The 25,269-nt window shown below is 45.0% G+C and overlaps 1 protein-coding gene and 1 pseudogene across 2 annotated transcripts; one reads left to right on the top strand and one right to left on the bottom strand.

Annotated features, from left to right (window-relative positions):
• The first annotated feature begins 15,058 nt into the window (after positions 1 to 15,058).
• LOC109745707 (pentatricopeptide repeat-containing protein At5g46100) lies at positions 15,059 to 18,613 on the top strand. 2 transcript variants are annotated; one of them, XM_040404032.3, is made up of 2 exons: positions 15,059 to 16,909; positions 17,671 to 18,613. In XM_040404032.3, the coding sequence occupies exon 1, from the start codon at positions 15,161 to 15,163 to the stop codon at positions 16,601 to 16,603; it is 1,443 nt and encodes a 480-aa protein (XP_040259966.1). In that variant the 5' UTR covers positions 15,059 to 15,160; the 3' UTR covers positions 16,604 to 16,909; positions 17,671 to 18,613. The 2 variants fall into 2 exon arrangements, with proteins under 2 accessions (XP_040259966.1, XP_073366672.1); XM_073510571.1 differs by having other exon boundaries at positions 15,059 to 17,578.
• On the bottom strand, positions 17,572 to 18,329 carry LOC109745800 (protein DMP6-like; annotated as a pseudogene).
• Positions 18,614 to 25,269: the final 6,656 nt, after the last annotated feature.

The raw sequence follows: 25,269 nt of genomic DNA, 5'->3' as shown, positions 1-25,269 counted from the left end.
ATTACCGACGCAGTCTAGCGACGTCACTTGCTTGGTGCCATATGTTGTTGTTTTTCTCTTTGCTGCAGCTGCTTTCGTCAGTGCGTGGCGCGCGGCCCTGCTACCTCTTGAGCTTGCGCTAGTTTTTCCCTTGAAGAGGAAAGGGTGATGCAGCAAAGTAGAGTAAGCATTTCCCTCAGCTTTTGAGAACCAAGGTATCAATCCAGTAGGAGATGACGCTCAAGTCACCGAATACCTGCACAAACAAACACCAACTTGCACCCAACACGATAAGGGGTTGTTAATCCGTTCACGGTTATTTGCAAAGTGAGATCTGATAGAGATGATAAACAGTTAAGTAATAGTTTTGGTATTTTTTGTATATGGAACGAAAAGTAAAAGATTGCAAAGTAAAGGAAATAGGAAACTAAAATTGTAGATCGGAAACCTATATGATGGAAAATAGACCCGGGGGCCATAGGTTTCACTAGAGGTTTCTCTCAAGATAGAAATTATTATGGTGGGTGAACAAATTACTGCCGAGCAATTGATAGAAAAGCGCAAAGTTATGACGATATCAAAGGCAATGATCATGAATATAGGCATCACGTTCGTGTCAAGTAGACCGAAACGATTCTGCATCTACTACTATTACTCCGCACATCGACCGCTATCCAGCATGCATCTAGAGTATTAAGTTCATAAAGAACGGAGTAACGCATTAAGCAAGATGACATGATGTAGAGGAATTAACTCAAGCAATATGATGAAAACCCCATCTTTTTATCCTCGATGGCAACAATACAATATGTGCCTTTCTGCCCCTACTGTCATTGGGAAAGGACACTGCAAGATTGAACCCAAAGCTAAGCACTTCTCCCATTGTAAGAAAAACCAATCTAGTTGGCCAAACCAAATCGATAGTTCGAAGAGACTTGCAAAGATATCAAATCATGCATATAAGAATTCAGAGAAGGTTCAAATAATATTCATAGATAAACTTGATCATAAATCTGCAATTCATCGGATCTCGGCAAACACACCGCAAAAGAGTATTACATCGAATAGATCTCCAAGAACATCGAGGAGAACTTTGTATTGAGAATCAAAGAGAGAGAAGAAGCCATCTAGCTACTAGCTATGGACCCGTATGTTTGTGGTAAACTACTCACGCTTCATCGAAGAGGCAATGGTGTTGATGTAGAAGCCCTCCGTGATCGAATCCCCCTCCGACACGACGCGGAAAAAGGCCCCAAGATGGGATCTCACGGGTACAGAAGGTTGCGGCGGTGGAAAAGTGGTTTTGTTGCTCCCCCGGATGTTTTTAGGGTATAAGAGTATATATAGGAAGAAGATCTAGGTCAGGAGACCCACTAGGGGCCCACAAGGTTGGGGGCGCGCCCCAGCCCCCTAGGCACGCCCTCCACCCTTGTGACCGCCTCGCGGCTCTTCTGACTTGTACTCCAAGTCTCCTGGGTGTCTTCTGGTCCAAGAAAAATCATGGCGAAAGTTTTATTCCGTTTGGACTCCGTTTGGTATTCGTTTTCTGCGAAACTCTAAAACAAGAAAAAAAATAGAAACTGGCATTGGGCTCTAGGTTAATAGGTTAGTCCCAAAAATCATATAAAATAGCATATTAATGCATATAAAACATCCAAAACAGATAATATAATAGCATGGAACAATAAAAAATTATAGATACGTTGGAGACGTATCAAGCATCCCCAAGCTTAATTCCTGCTCGTCCTCGAGTAGGTAAATGATAAAAACAGAATTTTTGACGTGGAATGCTACCTAACATATTTATCCATGTAATTCTCTTTATTGTGGCATGAATGTTCAGATTCGTAAGATTCAAAACAAAAGTTTAATATTGACATAAAAACAATAATACTTCAAGCATACTAACTAAATAATTATGTCTTCTGAAAATAACATGGCCAAAGAAAGCTTATCCCTACAAAATAATATTGTCTGACTATGCTCCATCTTCATCACATAAAGTATTTAAATCATGCACAACCCCGATGACAAGCCAAGCAATTGTTTCATACTTTTGATGTTCTCAAACTTTTTCAACTTTCACGCAAGACATGAGCGTGAGCCATGGACATAACACTATAGGTGGAATAGACGGTGGTTGTGGAGAAGACAAAAAGAAGGAGATAGTCTCACATCAACTAGGCGTATCAACGGGCTATGGAGATGCCCATTAATAGATATCAATGTGAGTGAGTAGGGATTGCCATGCAACGGATGCACTAGAGCTATAAGTTTATGAAAGTTCAGAAAGAAAACTAAGTGGGTGTGCATCAAACTCGCTTGCTCACAAAGACCTAGGGCAATTTGAGGAAGCCCATCATTGGAATATACAAGCCAAGTTCTTTAATGAAAAATTCCCGCTAGTATATGAAAGTGATATCATAGGAGACTCTCTATCATGAAGATCATGGTGCTACTTTGAAGCACAAGTGTGGTAAAAAGGATAGTAACATTGTCCCTTCTCTCTTTTCTCTCATTTTTTATTGGGCCTTGTTTCATTTTTTGGCCTCTTTTTCTTCGTCCGGAGTCTCATCCTGACTTGTGGGGGAATAATAGTCTCCATCATCCTTTCCTCACATGTTACAATGCTCTAATAATGAAGATCATCACACTTTTATTTACTTACAACTCAAAAATTACAACTCGATGCTAGAACAAGATATGACTCTATGCGTATGCCTCCGGTGGTGTACCAGGATGTGCAATGAATCAATAGTGACATGTATAAAAAATATGATGAACGGTGACTTTGCCACAAATACGATGTCAACTACATGATCATGCAAAGCAATATGACAATGATGATGCGTGTCATAATAACGGAACGGTGGAAAGTTGCATGGCAATATATCTCGGAATGGCTATGGAAATGCCATAATAGGTAGGTATGGTGGCTCTTTTGAGGAAGCATATGTGGTGGGTTTATGGTACCGGTGAAAGTTGCGCGGTACAAGAGAGGCTAGCAATGGCGGAGAGGTGAGAGTGCGTATAATCCATGGACTCAACATTAGTCATAAAGAACTCACATACTTATTGCAAAAATCTATTAGTTATCGAAACAAAGTACAACGCGCATGCTCCTAGGGGGATAGATTGGTAGGAAAAGACCATCGCTTGACCCCGACCGCCACTCATGTGGAAGACAATCAATAAATAAATCATGCTCTGACTTCACATAACGGTTCAGCATACGTGCATGCTACAGGACTCACAAACTTTAACACAAGTATTTCTCAAATTCACAACTACTTACTAGCATGACTTTAATATCACCATCCTCATGTCCCAAAACAATCATAAAGAATCAAACTTCTCATAGTATTCAATGCACTATATATGAAAGTTTTTATTATATCCCTCTTGGATGCCTATCATATTAGGACTAATTTTATAACCAAAGCAAATTACCATGCTATTTAGAGACTCTCAAAATAATATAAGTGAAGTGCGATAGTTCATAAATTTCTATAAAATAAAACCACCGCCGCGCTCTAAAAAGATATAAGTGAAGCACTAGAGCAAATTTGCCTAGCTCAAAAGATATAAGTGAAGCACATAGAGCATTCTAATAAATCACGATTCATGTGTGTGTCTCTCAAAAGGTGTGTACAGGAAGGATGATTGTGGGAAACTAAAAAGCAAAGACTCAAATCATACAAGACGCTCCAAGCAAAACACATAACATGTGGTGAATAAAAATATAGCCTCAAGTAAAGTTACCGATAGACGAAGACGAAAGAGGGGATGCCTTCCCGGGGCATCCCCAAGCTTAGGCTTTTTGACATGCTTGAATATTACCTTGGGGTGCCTTGGGCATCCCCAAGCTTAGGCTCTTGCCACTCTTTATTCCATAGTCCATCAAATCCTCACCCAAAACTTGAAAACTTCACAACACAAAACTTAACAGAAAATCTCGTAAGCTCCGTTAGTATAAGAAAACAAATCACCACTTTAGGTACTGTTGTGAACTCATTCTTTATTTATATTGGTGCAATATCTACTGTATTCCAACTTTTCCATGGTTCATACCCCCCGATATTAGCCATAGATTCATCAAAATAAGCAAACAACACGCGAAAAACAGAATCTGTCAAAAACATAACAGTCTGTAGCAATCTGGATATTTCGAATACTTTTGTAACTCTAAAAATTCTAATAAAATAGGAAGTCCTAGACAATTTGTCGACTACTCTTCTGCAAAAATTAATCAACTAAAAATCACTCTCCATCTAAAAATAAGAATTGTTTTCGTGAGCGCAAAATTTTCTGTTGTCCAGCAAGATCAAATCAACTATCACCGTAGGCTATCCCATAGGTCTTACTTGGCACAAACACTAATTAAAACACAAAACCACAGCTAACCAGAGGCTAGATGATTTATTCAAAGAAAAATAGGACCTAAAAATCAAGAACAAAAAATAAAATTGGGTTGCCTCCCAACAAGCGCTATTGTTTAACGCCCTTAGCTAGGCATAAAACACGAATATATCTAAGTGTTATCATCTTCTGTATTCAATTCTTTTCTCATCAAGTCTTCCAAAACTCGTCTAAGTAATTCTATTCTTTCTTTTATCTCCCTCCTCGTAGATGAACTTAGATCGTGAAAGGGACTTTGATTGGTAATCTTAACATTCATGAACCCATAATCGGGATCATCCCCATAAATATCATCATATAAAATACGTAGCTCATTTCTAACGGGTTCCTTCATCATTTTATTCAACCAATTGCTATTAAATCCTACATAAATTCCTCTAGTTATCCAATCAATTTCTTCAAAAGTTTCAAGATACAAAGCTTGAGAGATCTCAGAATGGGGAACCCTTGTCTTAAGATTTTCACTATAAGATTCATAATCCCTAGATTCCAAACTGCGCATAGTTTCTTTATCATGAAGGATGTCTATAATTGGAGGGTGTTCCACATCCTTTTTATAGAAAGCAAAAATATCCCTAGCTTATTGGGTAATAAAATCTAATTCACGCATAAGAATAATAGTGGCAATCTTTTTAGCTATAGGGTGATTGATTTTAGGGAGTTCATAAAACACTATTTGCAAAGCAGGATGAAGATGCACAAATGTTCTTTTTAATTTCTCAACAAGCATCACAATAGCATCATCATAACAATTTGTCTCAAGAAGAATAGTTCTTTTATTAATAGGCAAGGATCCAGTACAATCAAAGAATTCTTGAATAATACTATTCCCTATAATATTACCATCTCCTATACGAAAGAATTTAGTTTTGTAATTAGGAGGCTTTTCAGCTCCGGGATCCAAAGAGCAAGTTTCAAGATTCTCCTCAAGATTTTCAGGGATAACATCCCCAGTTCCTGACATGGTGGCGACAAACGAGTAAACGGAAAATACGAACGGAAGAGGGGCGAAGAAAAGGCGAATCTCTTCGAAAATCATTTTAGAAGTGGGGGAGAGGAAAACGAGAGGCGAATGGCAAATAATGTAATGCGAGAGACGAGAGTTTATGATGGGAACTTGGTATGTCTTGACTTGATGTAGAACTCCCCGGCAACGGCGCCAGAAATTCTTCCTGCTACCCCTTGAGCTTGCGTTAGTTTTTCCCTTGAAGAGGAAAGGGTGATGTAGCAAAGTAGAGTAAGTATTTTCCTCAGCTTTTGAGAACCAAGGTATCAATCCAGTAGGAGATAACGCTCAAGTCACCGAATACCTGCACAAACAAACACCAACTTGCACCCAACGCGATAAGGGGTTGTCAATCCCTTCACGGTTATTTGCAAAGTGAGATCTGATAGAGATGATAAACAGTTAAGTAATAGTTTTGGTATTTTTTGTATATGGAACGAAAAGTAAAAGATTGCAAAGTAAAGGAAATAGGAAACTAAAATTGTAGATCGGAAACCTATATGATGGAAAATAGACCCGGGGGCCATAGGTTTCACTAGAGGTTTCTCTCAAGATAGAAATTATTATGGTGGGTGAACAAATTACTGCCGAGCAATTGATAGAAAAGCGCAAAGTTATGACGATATCAAAGGCAATGATCATGAATATAGGCATCACGTCCGTGTCAAGTAGACCAAAACGATTCTGCATCTACTACTATTACTCCACACATCGACCGCTATCCAGCATGCATCTAGAGTATTAAGTTCATAAAGAACGGAGTAACGCATTAAGCAAGATGACATGATGTAGAGGAATTAACTCAAGCAATATGATGAAAACCCCATCTTTTTATCCTCGATGGCAACAATACAATATGTTCCTTTCTGCCCCTACTGTCACTGGGAAAGGACACTGCAAGATTGAACCCAAAGCTAAGCACTTCTCCCATTGCAAGAAAAACCAATCTAGTCGGCCAAACCAAATCGATAGTTCGAAGAGACTTGCAAAGATATCAAATCATGCATATATGAATTCAGAGAAGATTCAAATAATTTTCATAGATAAACTTGATCATAAATCCACAATTCATCGGATCTCGGCAAGCACACCGCAAAAGAGTATTACATCGAATAGATATCCAAGAACATCAAGGAGAACTTTGTATTGAGAATCAAAGAGAGAGAATAAGCCATCTAGCTACTAGCTATGGACCCGTAGGTCTGTGGTAAACTACTCACTCTTCATCGGAGAGGCAATGGTGATGATGTAGAAGCCCTCCGTGATCGAATCCCCCTCCCGCAGGACACCGGAAAAGGCCCCAAGATGGGATCTCACAGGTACAGAAGGTTGCGGCGGTGGAAAATTGGTTTTGTTGCTCCCCTGGATGTTTTTATGGTATAAGAGTATATATAGGAGGAATATCTAGGTCAGGAGAACCTTGAGGGGCCCACAAGGTTGGGGGGCGCGCCCCACCCCCTGGGCACGCCCTCCACCCTTGTGACCACCTCACAGCTCTTCTGACTTGTACTCCAAGTCTCCTGGGTGTCGTCTGGTCCAAGAAAAATCATGGCGAAAGTTTTATTCCATTTTGTTTTCCTTTTCTAGGAAACTCTAAAACAAGGAAAAAACAGAAACTGGCACTAGGCTCTAGGTTAATAGGTTAGTCCCAAAAATCATATAAAATTGCATATTAATGCATATAAAACATCCAAAACAGATAATATAATAACATGGAACAATCAAAAATTATAGATACGTTGGAGACATATCAGGCCCCATGCGTGAGTATCTCGCTGAGCCCGTCCTCCGGGGATTTGGGTGGGCTGCCTTATTGGGTAGTTGGCTTTGGGGGTTTTGTTGATTTTTTCAAGTGTCACTATCGTGGTGGTTGAGGGCGGCGTGTTGTCGCTTGCCTCAGCCTCCACTTCTGTGAACATCACTTCGTGTAACGAGACTGGCTACGGGATGTATGGTTTGACCCCACCCTCCGTCTCCCGCCGAATGCGGGATTCTGAGGTATTTTGTTGTTCGTCGTGGTTTCCATGTTCTGGAGATCTAGTTTTAGCCGGTGAGGTCATGGCGTTTCCGGCCTCGGCCTCTTCTAATGAGGCTGACTTGTTGTTTGCACCCTCATGGTCGGACAATGATAGTAGGTATGTCCTGTCGACACTGCAATCTGAGTCCGTTTCATCAAGGAAAAAAATCTTGGGGTGAGTGGTCGATGTGGCAGTTGTCTCACACCATGGCGACGAGCTGTATGTTCTTCTAGAGACGTTGGCGGAGGTCGCGCTGGTATGCATCCCTCGCGTTCTTTAGCCCAGACGAGTCCAAATTATGAGACCTTTTCACCGTTATTTTTGTGCCTACTAGGTAGGCTTTGTGGAATTTTACCGCGTTCACGCACTTCTTTTTGTTGATAATCCCTTAGGTGGAGAATTTTGTATCGATATTCATTTATTGGAGAAAATGCCTAAAAATGGCAATGGAAGCACATATTAAAAGTGATAAACACTTTCCATAAAAGAATCAAGCAGGAAGGCTGAAGAAACCGCCGTCACCGCGCCTCCAGAGCGAACGACGGCATTCCATGCGATTGCATGAGCGGTCCTTTGGCGCGCCGCCGCCTCTAGGAGATAAATTATTTCCACCCGTCAAAGCGTATCGGAGATCAGACATATAGAGACTCCAGAAACACATCGGGAAGGCAGAACCCTAGCCACCAAAGTCCATCCGGTGGGAGGATCAACAAGGAGAAGGAGGGGATTCCTCTCATCATGAGGGGAACAGAGTCATCCTCACCATCTTCATCTTCATCATCATCCACTTCCTTGTCGTCTGCAACATCAAGAACCCTACTGGATCCTTCGGTGTAACTGTTGATCCGTTCATCCATGTATTTCATTACCATTACCATGATGATTGTTGTTCCCATGTGTGATTAGACCCGTTGTTCCCGGGGTATGGATGAACCCTAGTGTGTAATAGGATGTTTGATATTAGGATTTAATATCCTCTTTGCATGTTTATGTTGATAATCTTCCTGGCGTTGGGTGAAGTCGACCATCCAACATATGCCGATTCTGGAAGGAAGGTTATTACTATTGGCTAACTGTGTGGTTGTGGAGTTGGGTGACGTGACAAGCCCCTTCTCCCTTCATAGCGGATAGTTGCAACAGGGGGTAAAACGGATACCACTTTGGCTGCGTCCACGGGGACCCTTCATATCATTTGATAACCGGGGTGGGGAAGAACGGTGGTGGCATATGTGATACAAAGATATAGCGAGTATAAATGTATCTGTACCGGCTCCGCCCACAAAGAGAAACATGTAAAGTGTCTTACGAATCCGAAATAGCTTTGTGTTTAGGCACCGCTATAGATACACACTAGTGGGGATTCCGGACCCCTGGGAACTCTTTCAATCATTTGTCTCAAGTCTAGTCATTTTACTTGTTATTTATTTGAACATATTTATTCACCTTTACATTTGCAACCTTATTATTATTACCGTTCTGGATCAGTTACAATTTCTAGGCACATTACTTGCACCTTGCAAAGGACCAAAGACGGATTCCCGTGCTCCCTGTGGGATCGATACTCTTACTTTAAAAAGGCTACAACTAAACCCTGTGCACTTGCAGGCTATCAAGCTTTTTCTGGGGAGCTGAGCGCTTTCGGTCTTAGTTCAGTTCTGAGTTTGGTTTGAATCCTGTGTACTAAGTTGTTTGCAGGTCTGGAACAATCATGGCTTAGTATGGACACAGTTATCAACTTGCAACAATGCGTCTTACAGGTCCACCTATTCGAGAAATGTTCACATCATTGGGTCCTAATCCCAGCGGTTTAGCTTATGAGGTGAACCCAAATGTCCTCGAATTGTTGCATGGTAAACAGTTTAAAGGTGAGGAAGGTGAGGATCCTTATCAACATTTGCAATTTTTTGAAGATGTATGTGGGACATTTAAATTGAATGCTTTCAGTCAAACTGAAATTATTTCCTCATATTCTGGCTAAAAATACAAGGAATTGGTGTATGAGATTGCTATCGAGAGTTCTCCTATCTGATCATAGATGATCAAGAGGAACCCTAGACCTCCCTTTATATAGACATGAGAGGCCTAGGATTTACATGTTAGATGTGATCTGGGGTGCTTCCGCCCTCTTGTTTTGGGCATCAAGAAGGTCGTCTCACCTTCTAGGGTTCGCGCCGTGTCATGGGCCTGTTGGGCCCCCTTGTCGTTGACGAGGCCGGGCTCCTTGGTGTTAGCCACCCCCGATACAAGACCTCGTCAATTATGTCATCATGCTCCAAGCAATACTTTGTTTGTTTTGAACTTAATACCTTAAGATGCATGTTGGATAGCGGTCGAGGGATGGATTAATAGTAGTAGACGTAGATGGATGTCGGTCTACTTTTCTCGGACATAATGCCTATATATTGATCATGCCATGAATATCTTCATAACTATGTGCTATTTTATCAATTGCCCAACAGTAATTTGGTTACCCACCGTTGCTATGCTCATGAGAGAGATGCCTCGAGTGAATGCCATGGCTCCCCGGTCCATTCACTTTATATTTACTAAAACCCTAAAAGTACTTGCTGCAATTTATTTACTTTTATTTTAGTAACAGCCTCCAAGTCTAGCACAATTGAACAAAATCAAGCACTCTGGGTACATTATTGAGCATAATCAAAACTAAATAAAGGTGCGATAGCAAATATAAGATACCCCGACTTGGGATAAACAAACTTTATTTAATTCACACAATAATGTTTGGATCGAGTTAGACAATAATTTAAACCAAGATAGACAAAATATAAGGCGCTAGGCGTAAAAATGACGTAGCAGGGCAATATTCTAGGGGCTCGGCTCAAGGTAGCCCTTCTTCACGTGTGGGATCCGATATGCTCTGCCATAAAGCACATTATCGATGTTGTAAGGACCGTCCCATGTCGGCGAGAGTTTGTCCTGCCCCTTCTTGCCCTAAAACCAACTTAAAACAAGGTCACTGATGATGAATGCCTGACCTCGTACTTCGCGAGCTTGATAGCGGTGAAACTGTTGCTGGTAGATGGCCGACCTACAACAACATCCCAGTCTTCCTCTAGGGAATCCACATCGTCCTGAAGCTCCATCTCTGTCCTTGTTCCTCGTACTGACGTATCCAAGAAGCATCACGCGTGATGTCGCTCGGGAGGACGACTTCAACACCGTTCATGCCAATACGGCTAACGGGCTCAGGGCATCTCCAACGTCGACCCTCAAATCCCCCGTATCCATCCGGAGCGTCTGTCTGAACCCCACAAGCCATCCAACGTGTCCCACGTTGGTCCGAAGAGTAGTCTAGACCCCCATTTTCCTGCAAACTGGAACAAAACCAGGGGGCTTTGCGTGAGTCCGGCCACCGGCCACATAGGACTTCGGCACCCCAGGCTCACCCAAGACCAAGGAGGAGCCCACACTTTCATAGTCGGCCACACTATTTCCGCGGCAAAATCCCCCACTCTCCGCTTCCAGCCCGCCGCTGTCCACCCAATTCCCCCTTTTTCGCCACTGCCAACGCATGGACCTGCACGAGAAGCTGCCGGAGACGACGGTGGTGGATGATCCGACGGTCATGCTCGCCCGAAAGATCAACTCGGAGACACGGCAAAATTGCATTGCTATCTAGATCATTTGGCCGATATGCTTTGTTGTCTAGATCATTTGGCCGGATATGAATTGTTGTCTATATCATTTGGTCGAATATGCATTGTTGACGATGTTTTATTTTGCAACCTTCCTGCACGTGTAGTGTGTTCTTCAAGTTGGAGAGGAAGAACTTCACCCTCATGCATTGTTGGTTGAAGTTGAATGGACAACCCAAGTGGAATATATTAAAGTCGTCCATTTTAACATGTTAAAGCAAACAAAGGATTAACTGGAGAGGGCTGAGAAGGAGGCGGCGTAGGAGAACGCGTCAGCCGCCGTGACGGCAGATTGGAAGTGGAGGCTCGGATTGACTAGCCGACAGGGCAGAAAATCTATTTTTTTGCATGGAATGTCGGACTGATATTCTTTTGTGACTGGACATGTAAACACTAAAGCGTACTTGCCTCTTTTTTGTTGTGGTCGTGCACTGGTGTGATCCAGTGCATTATGTGATGGGGCGCATTTGAATTTCAAATTGACCGTACTCACGGACATTTAGGGGTTTGCGGACGGATGCGGTAAGTTGGGCTTAGCTCTGAGATCGAATTTTGATCCCTCTAAGAGCATCTACAGCCGGACCTCCCAAACCTGCCTCATACGCCTGGGCTGGCCGCCCGGTCACTGATCGGTCACGTTTTTTTGACCCAGACGGACGCCTCAAACGGGCCTCAAACGTCCGGGCTGACAGGCACCCCCCATATCCAGCACAAATATGGGGCGGTTCGGACGCGTCCGGGCACGCCTGCCACGTCGACTTGGCCCAGCCTGCCCCATGCCTGCCCCACAAATATCGCTGTCCGAAAAACCCTACACCGCAGTCAATCCGAACTCCACTTCACTCCTTTCTCCGTCCACTCCACTTCTGATCCCCTCCAAACGCATCCGATGGCCAGCGACCGAAGCAGCGCTGCCTCCGGTGGGGACCCCGACTCCGACTGGTCTAGCCTGCTGCGCGAAGCAGACCCCGACGATGTGGAGGAGGTCGCCCTCCGCATCGCATTGAGGCGTTCGGTCGTCGACCAAGGCAGATCCAGCAATGGTGGATCCACTTCGTCAGTGGCCGACGCCCGTTGACGCAGCGCAGGCGACGTAGCCGGCCCTTCCCGCCCGGCGCGCAGCTCCGCCCACTCCGCTCCTCTAGATACGCCGCCCGCCACCAGCATCCTCTGCTCTAGAGTTGTTGCCCGGCCACCGCTGTCGGATTCGGGGTTCCGCAGACCCTTGAGAGGTTCGAATTCTGGGGTGCATGCGAAGAACTCTCCCTCCCCGGTCTGCCTGCTCAACGATTCCACGGCCAAGCTCAACGAACCCAAAGAACGAGGGACACAGGGATTTATCCTGGTTCGGGCCATCTTGCGGTGTAATATCCTACTCCAGCTTTGTGGTGGATTGCCTCGAGGGGCTGAGAATGAACTAGTACAGTGGTGGAACAGCCTCAGGAGATGAGGTTTTCTTGAGCTCGATGAGCTGGTGAAGTGGTCAGGGTGGAATGGATCTCCCTCTCCCATGGTGGTGGCTAAGTCCTATTTATAGTGGCCTTGGTCCTCTTCCCAAATGTAGGCGGGAAGGGATCCCACAACGGCCAAATTTGAAGGGAGACAACTAGTACAAACTATCCTGACAAAAGTAGTCTTCGCCTGGAAAAGGCTCTGGTGGTGACACTATGGTGGGCTCTGTGATGACCTCCGTCCTGTCGTCCTGGTGGTCTTGGTCTTGTAGCACGGGAATGGAAACCTTTGCTTGATTCCTCGGGACTCCGCGCCTGCGCTTGCCTCCTTAGAACCAAAGAGGAAACTGGTACACTGCGCCCGCTGGCGCCCGTCTGCCCTTGGTCGTCATGGCTCACGTCATGTGAACCTCGCGAGGTGCACCTTGCATAGATATCTCCGCTCCTCGCGAGCCAGCCCAGTGAGGCCGCCCCTAGGGAGGTCTTGGTGTCGTCCGCATCACGAGCCTTGGCCCCTCGTGAGGGTCTTGAGTTGTTACTGCTGAAGCTGGGCCGTACCGGGCCGTTGATGGAGCCACGCCACGGGCCGCAGGCAGGCAAGTCTGGGTACCCCCGTTCCCAGGACGCCGACAACCGCTGGGTCCTCGTGTCCGCGCCGGGGCCGACGCGCACTTGGACGTCCGAGTCGGAGGCACGAGCAACCCGACGCGAGCAGCAGCAGGCGAGGGAGAGGGCAGCGGCGGCGTCCGAGTCGATGTCGGCGCGCAGTCCGCGCGTGAGCGCGCCGGTCCATCATGAGGCAGCGCTCCTCGCTTCTATCCTCCGCCGCTCACGGAGACGGATGCGCGGCGCCCCCGCTGCAAGAATGCGAAAACACTCCGACTCGCCATCGAGTTGTTGGAGTGCGAGGCAGCAAAGGAGGCGAAGGCGAAGGCGGCCCGCCATGCGAAGGAGCAGGACCGCCTGCTTCGCAGGCTGTCGGGCATGAGGTGCAACTCCGACTCGGATAAGACGGACGGCTCCACCTCCAGCTATGACGACGACGCGCCTCCGCACGCCGACGCCTACACGGAGGAGGGGCACGGCCGCGCCGACGACCGGAAGGAGAAAGGGCCGGCGAGGAAATTGTGACTTCCTCCGCCCTTCCTTGTTCTGTTTATCTATACCTACTAATAAAGCAAGGTGCGTTTCTCCGATTTTTTCATCCGTTCACCACCGAAAATATTTTTCTTATATCCGAGGTGGTACTAAATTTTTGTGGTCTGCTAAAAAATAAAAAGTTTTGTCCAGAATTTCGTACGTGGGCCGCACGCGCTAAGGCCCATAAAAGCCCTGTGCACCGCTGGAAAACCTTATTGGTCACACAGCGCGGCATATAGGTCGAGCTTCCCGTCGGTCGCCCAATGTTGGGCCGGCCCATTTTTATTATTTCTGTGTTCTTTTTATATTTTTATTTTTTCCTTTTACCATAAATTAATTTTTTAACTTTTCAAAATTTCATTTTTTACTAATTTTTGTTAAATCTTATAATTCAAAATTTGTTCCCGCCTTAAAAAATATTTGGAAATTTAAAATTTTCTTTTCGCTCAAAATTTGTTTGAATTTCAATTTTTTTCACATTTATTAAAAAATGATTTTCCTAGATTTGTGAAAAAAATTCATTACAAAAATAATAGAAATTCGAATATATTCATTTTACCGAAATGTTCACAAATTCAAAATAATGTTCGTGATTAAAAAGACATTTTTGAAAATTGATTTGAATGTTCAAAACAAGTTTCCACTTTAAAAAGTTGTTCACAAATTCAAAAAATGTTTGTTTCTCCGCCTTAAAAATGGTCCTGTTTACAAAAAATGTTTGTGAATTTAAGAAAATTTTCTTATTTCAATTTTTGTTTTCCTTTTTCTAGAAATTAATGATTTTTCAAAAAAAAATGCTCACATATTTTAAAAAAAATCAGGAGGTCACCACAACCTCGAGAAAGAGGCGGATCTGAAGGAAAAAATGCACGAATTGGGTAGTGGCTGCCACTCCCACCAACCCCACTACTATAAAGATCTCGCCGGCCAAACATGACTCGCGAGAACACCACAGCTCTCTGCTCTATCGCTCCACTGTCGTGTGGAGACCGTTTTGATGGACACATCAATTATCTCTCCCCGTGCTTCTCGCAAACAATCTCTCCCGTTGCAACGCACAGGCATATGTGCTAGTATTTTATGTATGTTTCATAAGTTTGTAGTATGGATTTGCACTGTCCGTCGAAGAAACTCCGATGAATCATGTTTCTTTTGTCTGGTTAATCCGATGAACTGCGCTTTGATCTTGTGTTTTATATAGCGTGGCATGAATTGCATGGTTTTGAAGTTTTGGATATGAAGGACGCGAGTGTGAAAGACGAAATATAAGGGCATATTCACTCCGTGCATGCCGACACGCGACGCGTGCGCGGACATTTGAGGGTCGGATTTGCCCGATGCGGCTGTAGATGCTCTGTGCGCGTTGAAAGGTTTGTAGGCGGAAATAGCTGAAGCAAAAACCGGCCCCGCTGCCTCCCTTTGTAGAGACCTCTGCCGCCGACGCCAAAGCGGCAAGCCGGCAAAGCTGCTTCTCATCCCTCCAACCCCCCAATGCCGCCGGCGAACCTCACCCCGACTAAATGGCCCAAGAACCTCACCGCCGAACACCTCCACCGCCTTGTCCGCGCCGAGCGTGACCCCCGCCGCGCGCTCGCCCTCTTCGACGCGGCCACCGTTGCCCCCGTCCCCACTTCCGCGCCCACACAAATCCTCCCCTCCCCCGACACCGTCTCCCTCCTCACCTCCCGCCTCGCCTCCGCCGGCCTCCTCCCCCTCGCCACCTCCCTCCTCTCCCGCTCTCGCGCGCTCTTCCCCTCCAACGCCGACCTCGAGCCCCCCTTCCTCACCCTTCTCCGCGCCTTCTCCCGCACCCACCGCCCCCTCGACGCCCTCAAACTCTTCCGCTCCGCCCCCTCCGCCCTCTCTCTCCCCCACTCCGCCCGCTCCTACACCGCCGTCCTTGCCGGCCTCGTCGCGCACTCCCATCTCCCCCTCGCCCACTCCCTCCTCGCCGACATGCGCGCCGCCGGCTTCGGCCCCACCACCGCCACCTACAACGTCCTCCTCAAGGCCCACTGCTCTGATGCCGACGCTCCTATCGACGACGCGGTCCGCCTTTTCCGCAACATCCCCAAACCTGACGCCTGCTCCTACAACACCCTCATCGACGGGCTCTGCCGCCGCGGCCGCAGGGCCGAGGCCCTGGAGCTGTTCTCCGAGATGGTAGAAAATGCCGTTGCGCCTACAGTGGTTACTTACACGACTATCATCAATTGGCTCGCACGGGAGGGCTGCTTGGATGATGCACTGGAGATGTTTGACGAAATGGGGAGGAGAGGTATTGCACCTAATGTGGTCACCTATAGTTCTCTGATTGATGGTTTGTGCAAGGGTGGGCGTGCAGCATCAGCACTGGACTTGCTGGAGAGGTTGGCCAAGGAGGTGAAGCCGCCAAATACAATCATATATAGTTCTGTCATTAATGGCCTCTGTAAGGAGGGCCTGCTGAGGGAGGCAATGGAGGTTTTGGACCGGATGCGTCTCCAGGGGAGGAAGCCTGATGCTGGATTGTTTGGGAAGCTCATTGTTGGGCTGTGTGATGCAGGAAGGGCTGTGGAGGCTGCAAATTACCTGGATGAGATGGTTCTTGCTGGCGTTCAACCGAACCGGGTGACTTGGAGCCTTCATGTCAGGATAAACGTTGCAGTGGTGACAGCATTATGTGTTAGGGGTGAAGTTGGGAGGGCTTTCCAGGTGTACCAGAGCATGAGGACTCGTGGCATTTCTACTGAGCCAAGCACTTTCCATCTCCTGGTTGAGTTCTTCTGCAAAAAGAACCATTTGGAGAAAGCAGCTCGTGTTGTGCTTGACATGTTGTCAGAGAGGTGCATCCCTGAGAGGGAAACATGGGATGTTATTGTCAGTGGGTATTGGAGTAAGAAGAAAGTCAGACAAGAAGCTGAGCAAATATGGAACCAATTAGCAGTTATCTGATTGAAAATAAAAATAAATGTGGTGCTACACTGTGCTGGTCGGACCCTTCCCCGGACCCTGCACAAGCGGGAGCTACATGCACCAGGCTGTCCCCCTGCTACACTGTGCTGGTACATGATCCGCCTAAGACTTATCAAGCAAAAATTGTGAACCGACACACTTGTTCCATCATGGGGTTACACAAGTGAGAGAGTTGTTGCTACCAAAACCCTTAAACTCCAGTGCTTCCATGTCCAGGATATGCGAAGTACTAATATTTATTGTATGCATAATTTTTGAAGTGACAAGCATGCGGGCAGTGTTCAGGTACGATGTGGGGTTGTCTTCCATATCTCTTGTTTTTGTATGTATAGAGATACATACACGCGCTCTGCTGAAGTTCGTTTCTATTCTTGTCATGTGTCTTCTGTTTCCTTATTTCGTTGACCAAAATGTTTGTTCAGGGTTATTGCACGACGACTTAAAAGCTGCGTGGTATGACTTCAAGAATGCACTGTCTGATATGATTTTTAAAGTCTTCTTTTCTAGACATGTTAATTTTGGAAAAACTAGCAAATTACAATAGAAAACTTAACTACATATATGTATGAAGATTCAAGAATAAAACAAGCTATCGACTCCTGGTATATTGCTTCTTTCCCAATTAATGAAGACTTTTTTCCGTGCCTGCCACGTATTGTTCCTATGTTATGGTATGAATATACATGATAGATGAGATTCTGTGGATAGAGAACCAATTCCAGTAGACTTATGGAACGGTCCTGTTCACGTGCATCCAGTAGGAATTGAACCCTCAAATTTACCAATTATGAGTTGGGCGCTTTAACCATTCAACCAAAAGTCTTAGTTGTACATATGAAAGATTTAAAAAATTGTGGTATGTGCCAAAGACGTATCCAATATATTGTCCTGCCAGGTGCCAGCACTGTTCATTTCTGAATACACAAAACATGTTCATGTCGAAGACCACCATAGGTACTCTTATAAATATTATTTTAGAGAAATAGGTGCTGTATATTTCTCTCTATCCCGCTTAAGGGGCTTTTGAATCTGTGTTTGATCAACAGGAACTAGAGCGAACAAATCTTTTGAAGACCCAACTATTGTGGAGTGACTGGGAAGCAATGCCATGGCGGGTGGTTGGGAAGCTAACGAACAGCATGCTTCCAATAACTCCAATAGCAACTGGCACTGTTGTGAGAACTTGCTTTGTGTCCTCTGATGGTATTGGATAAAAGCAAGATGCCACATTCTGGTCAAACAGGGCGATTGCAACAAAGATCGTTGCTGAGACAGTTGCATGGAAAAAGTCTAGAAATTGTATCTTATATTCAACTGCAGCGTGTGGATCAAGAGTAACTCCACCATCGATGACCCACAATCCCTTGAACGTGGCAAACCCGTATCGTACCTTTCCGTTCTCATCCCTGAAGCTATCTGTGAAGCTAAGAACAAAGCATGAGAGTGCACAGAGCACCACGAGCCCTCCCGTCATCATTCGATCCAAGTCACCACAGTGGCCGTGCTTAGCCATGGTTGGAGCCAGCAGCTGGAAGGCAAGCACGGTGCCTGATGGAAGGAGTTTGGCGAGGTGCCCGGTGCTCTGGTATGCCTGCCCGATTGCTTTCTGCGTGGGGCTCATGTTGTTGGTGCCATCAGTTCTGTTGGACAAAAGAGGATGCCTCTGATCCTTCTGCAATTCCATGTCAGGCTGTGTAGCAGTCATTGTTGCCGGTGTCCTCTTTGTTTGCTTCCTTCTAACAGGTCTTTGAGGATGTGTAGCAGGGATTTGAAGGGAATGAAGCTGGTGATCGGCTTCTATTTGCCGCCCATTTTGGATTGCCTTGCAAGAAAGAGAAGCAAAACTGAAGACAAGCTCGGATCCTGGGTTGCAGTTTCTGGCGAGAAAAACATGGGGGGTTGGTGGTGCTGCAGTTTCTCTGTTGCGTTCTAGCTGTTGTAAAAGCACGTTTGGGTAACAGAAGGAACCATAGTTTATTTTGTGTCTAATTTTTTGTCCGTTATGTTTTGTGGTGATTACGCAAGTGCATGCTGTTACTAACCAGTGTGCCTAAGAGCAAGCAACTCTAACAGATTCTAAAAAGAGGCAGCCTCTAAAAAACGGTTTGGAGTGCACTCCGAAATCATTTGGAGGCTCAAAAGCAGTCGCGCAAACTTAGATATTGTAAAATTGTAGGAGTAGCTCCTAAAATTCTGTCATATCATGGGACCCACTTGTCATTGGGACTCCCTTTTCCTTTTTCTCTGCAAAAGAAAAAAAAAACATGCCCGGACTCGAGCACCCTGTATAGAGAGAATCTGCTAGAATGTTTTTTACCCCGTAGCATCTAAATTGGCGCTATTATGGAGTTCATGTGCTTTTGGGGACCTCCTAGAGTTGCTGAGTGGGCAATAGTTTTTATACTTACATTTCCTCTGATGGAAGGCACGAGGCTCTTCGCAAGCATTAATCCTAAATATATGCTTTCCCTTGCATAATTTTGGCCTTATATGGCTTTGCTCTGTCGACATGATCTTTTTGTGTGTGTTGGTGTTAGCTGTGTTCATCCTAATTATGCAGAGGATAGGTGTGTGTTCATCGTGTTTGTATCTCCTTGATACTTTATTATGAGTTGATAAAATATGCTCTTTATATAAAAAAATATGTGGTAATGCAACTACATCAATCACCATCGATCTATCAGATCAACACACTCTCGTCCAGCTTATTTATGCATGTGTGTTGGCAAACAATAGCAGAATTATGATTTTCACATTTTTAGAGTATTATGACATTTGTGTGCTATACATCTTCTTTTAACTTCAAAAATGATCTCATAGCAACTAATATAAGACGTTTTTTTTTCTATTGTACTAGATGTCTTCTCTTAGTTGTAGGTTTTCTAATTTAGTCTAATAATCACACAACTTTTTAGCAGCATGGAAAATTAGTTGCTAAAATGACATTAAAAGATAATGCATTGCATAACACATTTTGTATCCGGACTGTCCTAATTTTGATGCCTCCTGCCTCCCGTCGCCGCCGCCAATCTGCCTAGTCTCCTGTAACCTTAGGTCTATGGAGGCGTGGTGGCTCCCAGCCCTTGTTGGCGGAAAGATTTCGTTTTTATGTGTTTTTATAATTTGATTAGGGTTTGTGTCCTACTTAGGAAGACAAGGTGGCGGTGGCCCCTGAAGATGGTATAAAGTTCTCCCCGCCTAGTCTCCGCCCCGACGATGCATCTAGCATAATTGGAGGGCATGTAGAGGTGTGTCTCCAGTGGATCTCGTGAGATTCGGTCGATGTTTGTCTTCAGTGGTTCTCTTTGGATCCGGTCTTTGTTCGTCTGTCTGTAGGTTGGATCTTTCCGATCTACGCTTCTCTATATCGGCGATGGTTGCTCTTCTATTGCGGTAGTCCTGTGAGGCTTTAGCACGTCGATTTCTCGATTGTCTACTACAATACGGTGTGTATTCTGCTTTCGGTGCTTGATCTATGGATATAAATGTAATTTCTATTGCTTTTTTGTGTACTGTCTTGACAATTATTGAATAGATAGAAAGTTTTCGTGAGAAAAGAAAATGAGAAGCGAGTAAGGTGTTCGTGCAAGTCCAAATGGGGGCTATCCCAGAAACCGGCCTCGCCGATCTTCCTTTTCTTCTTTTGTGATGAAAACTCGTGGACAATCTTGAGAGCCACGATTCAGACAAAACATCCATTGTCTGATGCATGCGATCAAGCATAAAGATCACATAGAAGAATCCGCTTTAGGCTCCGACAAGCAATTAAATTGCTTTTCTCAGGACAAACCTGTTCCTCCCTGCAGCTCGAAGCTGTTTTGATGACGACACGAGCAAGCATGCACGCTTTGCATAGCATGTGGTGCTAGTGCTACTGCCTACTGCTACTCACCTGACCTGGAGTCCTGAAGTCTTGGGGGCAGCACTGCAAAGTTGATGATATATCAAACACGACTCATGTGATTTCTTCTTTTTCCATCCTTCTTGCATCATGGCAATAGAATGATTCATTCACGAAACTTTTGCTTGGCCAATCATCTAGAGCATATATTGGCATGCAAAACGTCTGTGCACGATAACTAAATAAGGGCAACTCCAATCGCGGATCATCAAACAAAAGACCAGCATCAAATGTTTACGGACATCCAAATTTGTCCTTGGACAGTGGGCTTGGCGCCAGCCATCCAACCGTACGCGGGCCATTTGAAATGGACAGAACAAAAATACAGATGACATTCATGCTAAGAAAATTTATTAAATTTCAATATATTTACAATCAAACGAATGAAATTTAAACAAGTTCAAACTAATTTTTTAACCTAACCTAAACTAAACAAGGCGAGGTACGACGGCCTCATATCCAAGGTCTCCTTGGCTGGAGGGACCTCCATCGTCATCCGCACCGTCGCCTGAGCCACCGTGCATGTCGCCATTTGAGATGTCGTGTGACGTTGTCCTCCCGGACTAGGGGTCTTTCACCACATCGTCTCCCGGCCTGATGGGCCGGGCCAAGGACCCCATGTTGGTTCACCAGTGGGCCACATCAAAGTTGCCCGTGGTACATAAGGAAGGTTCCTGAAGACTTGTCGTACGGTCCAAGATGCTGGGAACCGTATACAACTTGTCTTCCCTTCACGTAGCCGACTAGGATGTAACCCTAGACCCCCCCGGTACCTATATAAACCAAGGAGTAGGGCACTAGAGGACACACAAAAATCTCAAGGTAGATCATATGTACTCCATCTAAAAGCAATATACACAAGCAGGACGTAGGGTTTTATCTCTCTAGAGAGCCCGAACCTGGGTAAAAACTCATGTCCTTGTTACTATCATCTCTAGACCCTTAGTTCGGAACCCCCTACCCGAGATTTGCCAGATTAGCTCCGTCATTGGTGGCCCATAAAGGTCTCACTAATAAGTCGCAATGATTCGATGGGGATCACAATCGGCGAGCAGATCGACACGATCATGGCCTTCGCGCCCGGGCATATCTTCGTTCTCGGTAGCATCCCCCTCTTCCCCGACTCGACCGGCTACCTTGGCCAGGTCAAAACTTTCACTACAGGACGGATCGTAAGATTTGGCAACCTGGCCCTAGCACATCGGTCTCACAGAGTTGAGTCAGTCCCATCGAGATTCCTAACGTTCATATTTTGAACTAATCGGTCTCACCAAGTTCATCTCACTACAAAAAAATACACTTCCGTGATGATACGTGTTTGTCACAGTAGGTCGCATTTTTTGTCATGCATGTACATCCATGACAATTTTATGACAGAATCAAGATAGTCATACCTGTGCTGTCGTAGAAGTGTTCCATGACATTACCAAAATTATCATCACGGAAGTGTCCACTTCCATGACGATAAATCGCGCGTCACAGAAATGCTTTCGTCAAGGGTGACCGGCACGTGGCATCCATCGTAACGGAACGCCGTTAAGCTACCGGGTCCGGTTTCGGATCCGATAACCCGCTAACAGCCCCGACCAATGGGGATTTTCCACGTGTAAAATCATCATTGGCTGGAGGAAACACGTGTCGGCTCACCGTTGGGACAGATGTCATCCACTCATTGGACCGAAGGCGCCTATGATACGTCGACACGTGGCACGGCCGAACAGAGGCCCATTCCTATGAAAAGGCCGGCCCGTTTGACTTGGTCAAAAGGTGGCGGGCCGGCCCACGAAAAGCCTGTTAACGGCCTGTTCACATATAGCCCATTTACAACCCGCTAACGCAGGGCCCATTACGACCTATCCGAATTAGGCCCAGTAGCGTCATCTGGGCCGTCCAATATGATTCCAGCCCATTTTAAGTTCCGGCCCATATATGGCCCATGACGTCTTTCGGCCCATATGAGGCCCTTTGTAACTCTTGGCCCATTAATGCCCCGTGGTGAAACTGGCCCGTAATGAACAGTGTATCACTTTATACCCATTAACGGCCCATTAATCCATTGGGCCGTTTGCAGCCATGTTATCTTTCGGCCTTCTCAGGGCCCATTTATTCTTGGGCTCATTTCCAGCATTCGGTTACTTACGGCCCGTTACTGCCATTTTCTGCTTGTGGGCCAAATTCAGCCCGTGGTTACAGTCGGCCCATTTGTGGCCCGTTAATACGTCGGGCCGTTTTCATAGCGTCATCAAATACGGCCTATTAACGACGACCCGTTATGGTCGGCCCATGAACTGACGACTCCAACTCTAGCCCGTTTACTGCCATAATGCAGTCTGTTTTTGGCCCATGTTTGGCCAATCGATCATACGGCCCGTCTAAGGCCCATTGATGATACGACCCATAGAAGGCCCATTGTTTCTACGGCCCGTAGAAGGCCCATTGTTTCTACGGACCGTAGAAGGCTCATTGTTTCTACGGCCCGTAGGAAGCCCAGTGTCACTACAGTAAATATGTAGCCCATGGCCTGTTAAAGGCGGGAAACTACTATAGGTTTAGACCTGCTAATGGCCCAAGATGATTATAGGCCCACGTTTTGGCCCATATGAGTAACGGGCCGGCCTGAAGACCGACAACACTGAGATCCACTGAACCTTCCAGCCTAAATTACAGCATACCGACCAAAGAATAAACCTAGACTATACAATAAAGAAATTACGGCATATTACATCCACTGGGAATCAAAGTTCGCTACCGGTGATAATAAAGCGCAACACGACCGCGGATTACATACACTGGGCATCAAAGGTCGCCACCAGTGCATATAAACGCGCCGACAAAAGAATATACAAAACTGAGAGCACTTCAGAAGGCACTAGACCTGGCAAGCTCGGGCCCCGCAAGCAGCCGAACAAGCTGATGAGACCTCAGTTGTGTCAACGATAGATGCTTCATCCCTAGCTATATGGCACCATAGTGCGCAAGGCAGTCCCCTGACATCTTCATTACATCTTTGACTTCAAGTCGGAGCTGAGCTGAAGCAAGCCTTTCCGCTTTAAGTTGAGACTGAAGAATTCGAACTGATTGAGGCAGCGACTGCACAGAGGTTGTCTCACACCTGCTGATGAGTAGCTTCAACTCACTGTCTTCATCAAGACAGGACCTTGGGGTCATCTTGTTGTCCTCAAGATGGTTTGGCTCACTATCTTTCCTAAAGTTCTACCTGACATAAGAGATACGACTCTGAAAGAGAAACAAGGAGACACGTAACATGTTTCACAATTATATAAGAAAATAAATGGATCTATTCTGCATAAGGAACATGTTTTTACAACTACAATTTAAAACTGGTAGTTGTTGCAAACATCCAATCAGATGTAAACAGCAGTGGAGGAAATGATGCCTATCCAAATCTATACTAGAACAAAGTTTGAAGGGTTGAGAAGGATGAACTTACATTACATATTAACACGGGCTGGAGAAAGCCCTTCTCCATGTTGATGGAAAGATAATTCAATAAATTCCCCAAAGAAAATTCTTTATAAGCGTTGCCCTTATTCTACTTTTTGCAAAGAGTAAATATAGATCAAATAATATTGGAAGAAATAGAGGATAATGAAGCTCAGGTGCATACTGATGATACATAATCAAATAGCAATTAATTAAGTACAGTGTTACAAGGCAAAAGGTACTGACAAGAGGAATGCAGACATCAACGTGTGTAGTGGCATTGGCTTTATTCAACATTTTGGTAAGAGTAAATATAGATATGATAATTTGGAGAAAGTGGAGGGCAGGGCAGATAAGATGCAGAGTAATGCTAGACAATCAACTATCTCGCGATGCATGTACAGTAATACCACCACCGTCCGTTATTAGTTGTCGCTCAAATGGATGTATCTAGCACTATTAAGTTCTAAATACATCCAATTGATTAACAATTAATTCGATACAGAGGGAGTACATGACAACAGGTACTTACATGAGCAATCCAAAACTTCATAACCATTGTGTTAATTCTACATTTATCTAAGAGTAAATATAGATCTTATAATTTCAAGCAAAGGGAGGATAAAGAAGCGAACTTTTACAGTGATGCTACATAATCAAACAACAATGAGTGTAAGTATGTTGACAAAGGGCAAGAGGTACTGACAAGAGCAATGCAGAGCCCAATATTGTCGTGAGATCCTATGATCCTTTGAGCAAGGAGATTCATCTAAAATTAGTTTTCATACAAGAGAGAAGGTAAGGCACATGCAGAAATTTAGGAGTTCAAATTTTGAATTGATATCATAGACAGTACCTGACGCTGGGCTGTCAGCAGTTCTAATAGGGGTTTGGCCACTGGAGTAGGGGTAAGTCTGTTACAGTTGGTCATGTGTTTTCTGTGGCTGCTGATCTATCTGATTTAACAGGTATCACTACCTTTTCCAAATACCTAGTTTGTACTCCTTGAGGATCTGCAATCACCCTCTTCCTTTTGGACATCTATTACGAAAGAACAACATTTGACTGGAAAAACATAGTATGACGACACATGGAATAGGTACAGAAAATGGATAGGTATGGCATATACTCATATATGATGCTTAAACTAAGCAGATGATGTAACAAAGTAGAAGTAATGCAAGAGGTCAGATGCAAAATATGTGCGACCAATACAACCTTGCCAAGTTAGAGCATGCACCTTGATGGGTGAATAAGATAGGCCATCCTCCACCATGCCAAGTTTGTTAGCCAGTGGATT

Source organism: Aegilops tauschii, chromosome 3 (assembly GCF_002575655.3).
Source record: "Aegilops tauschii subsp. strangulata cultivar AL8/78 chromosome 3, Aet v6.0, whole genome shotgun sequence".
Lineage (NCBI taxonomy): Eukaryota > Viridiplantae > Streptophyta > Magnoliopsida > Poales > Poaceae > Aegilops > Aegilops tauschii.
This window is presented reverse-complemented; position numbering and strand designations above follow the sequence as displayed.

Bases quoted from the DNA above. Each gene is read 5' to 3' on its own strand.
- LOC109745707 (XM_040404032.3), top strand. From the start codon at position 15,161: ATGCCGCCGGCGAACCTCACCCCGACTAAATGGCCCAAGAACCTCACC.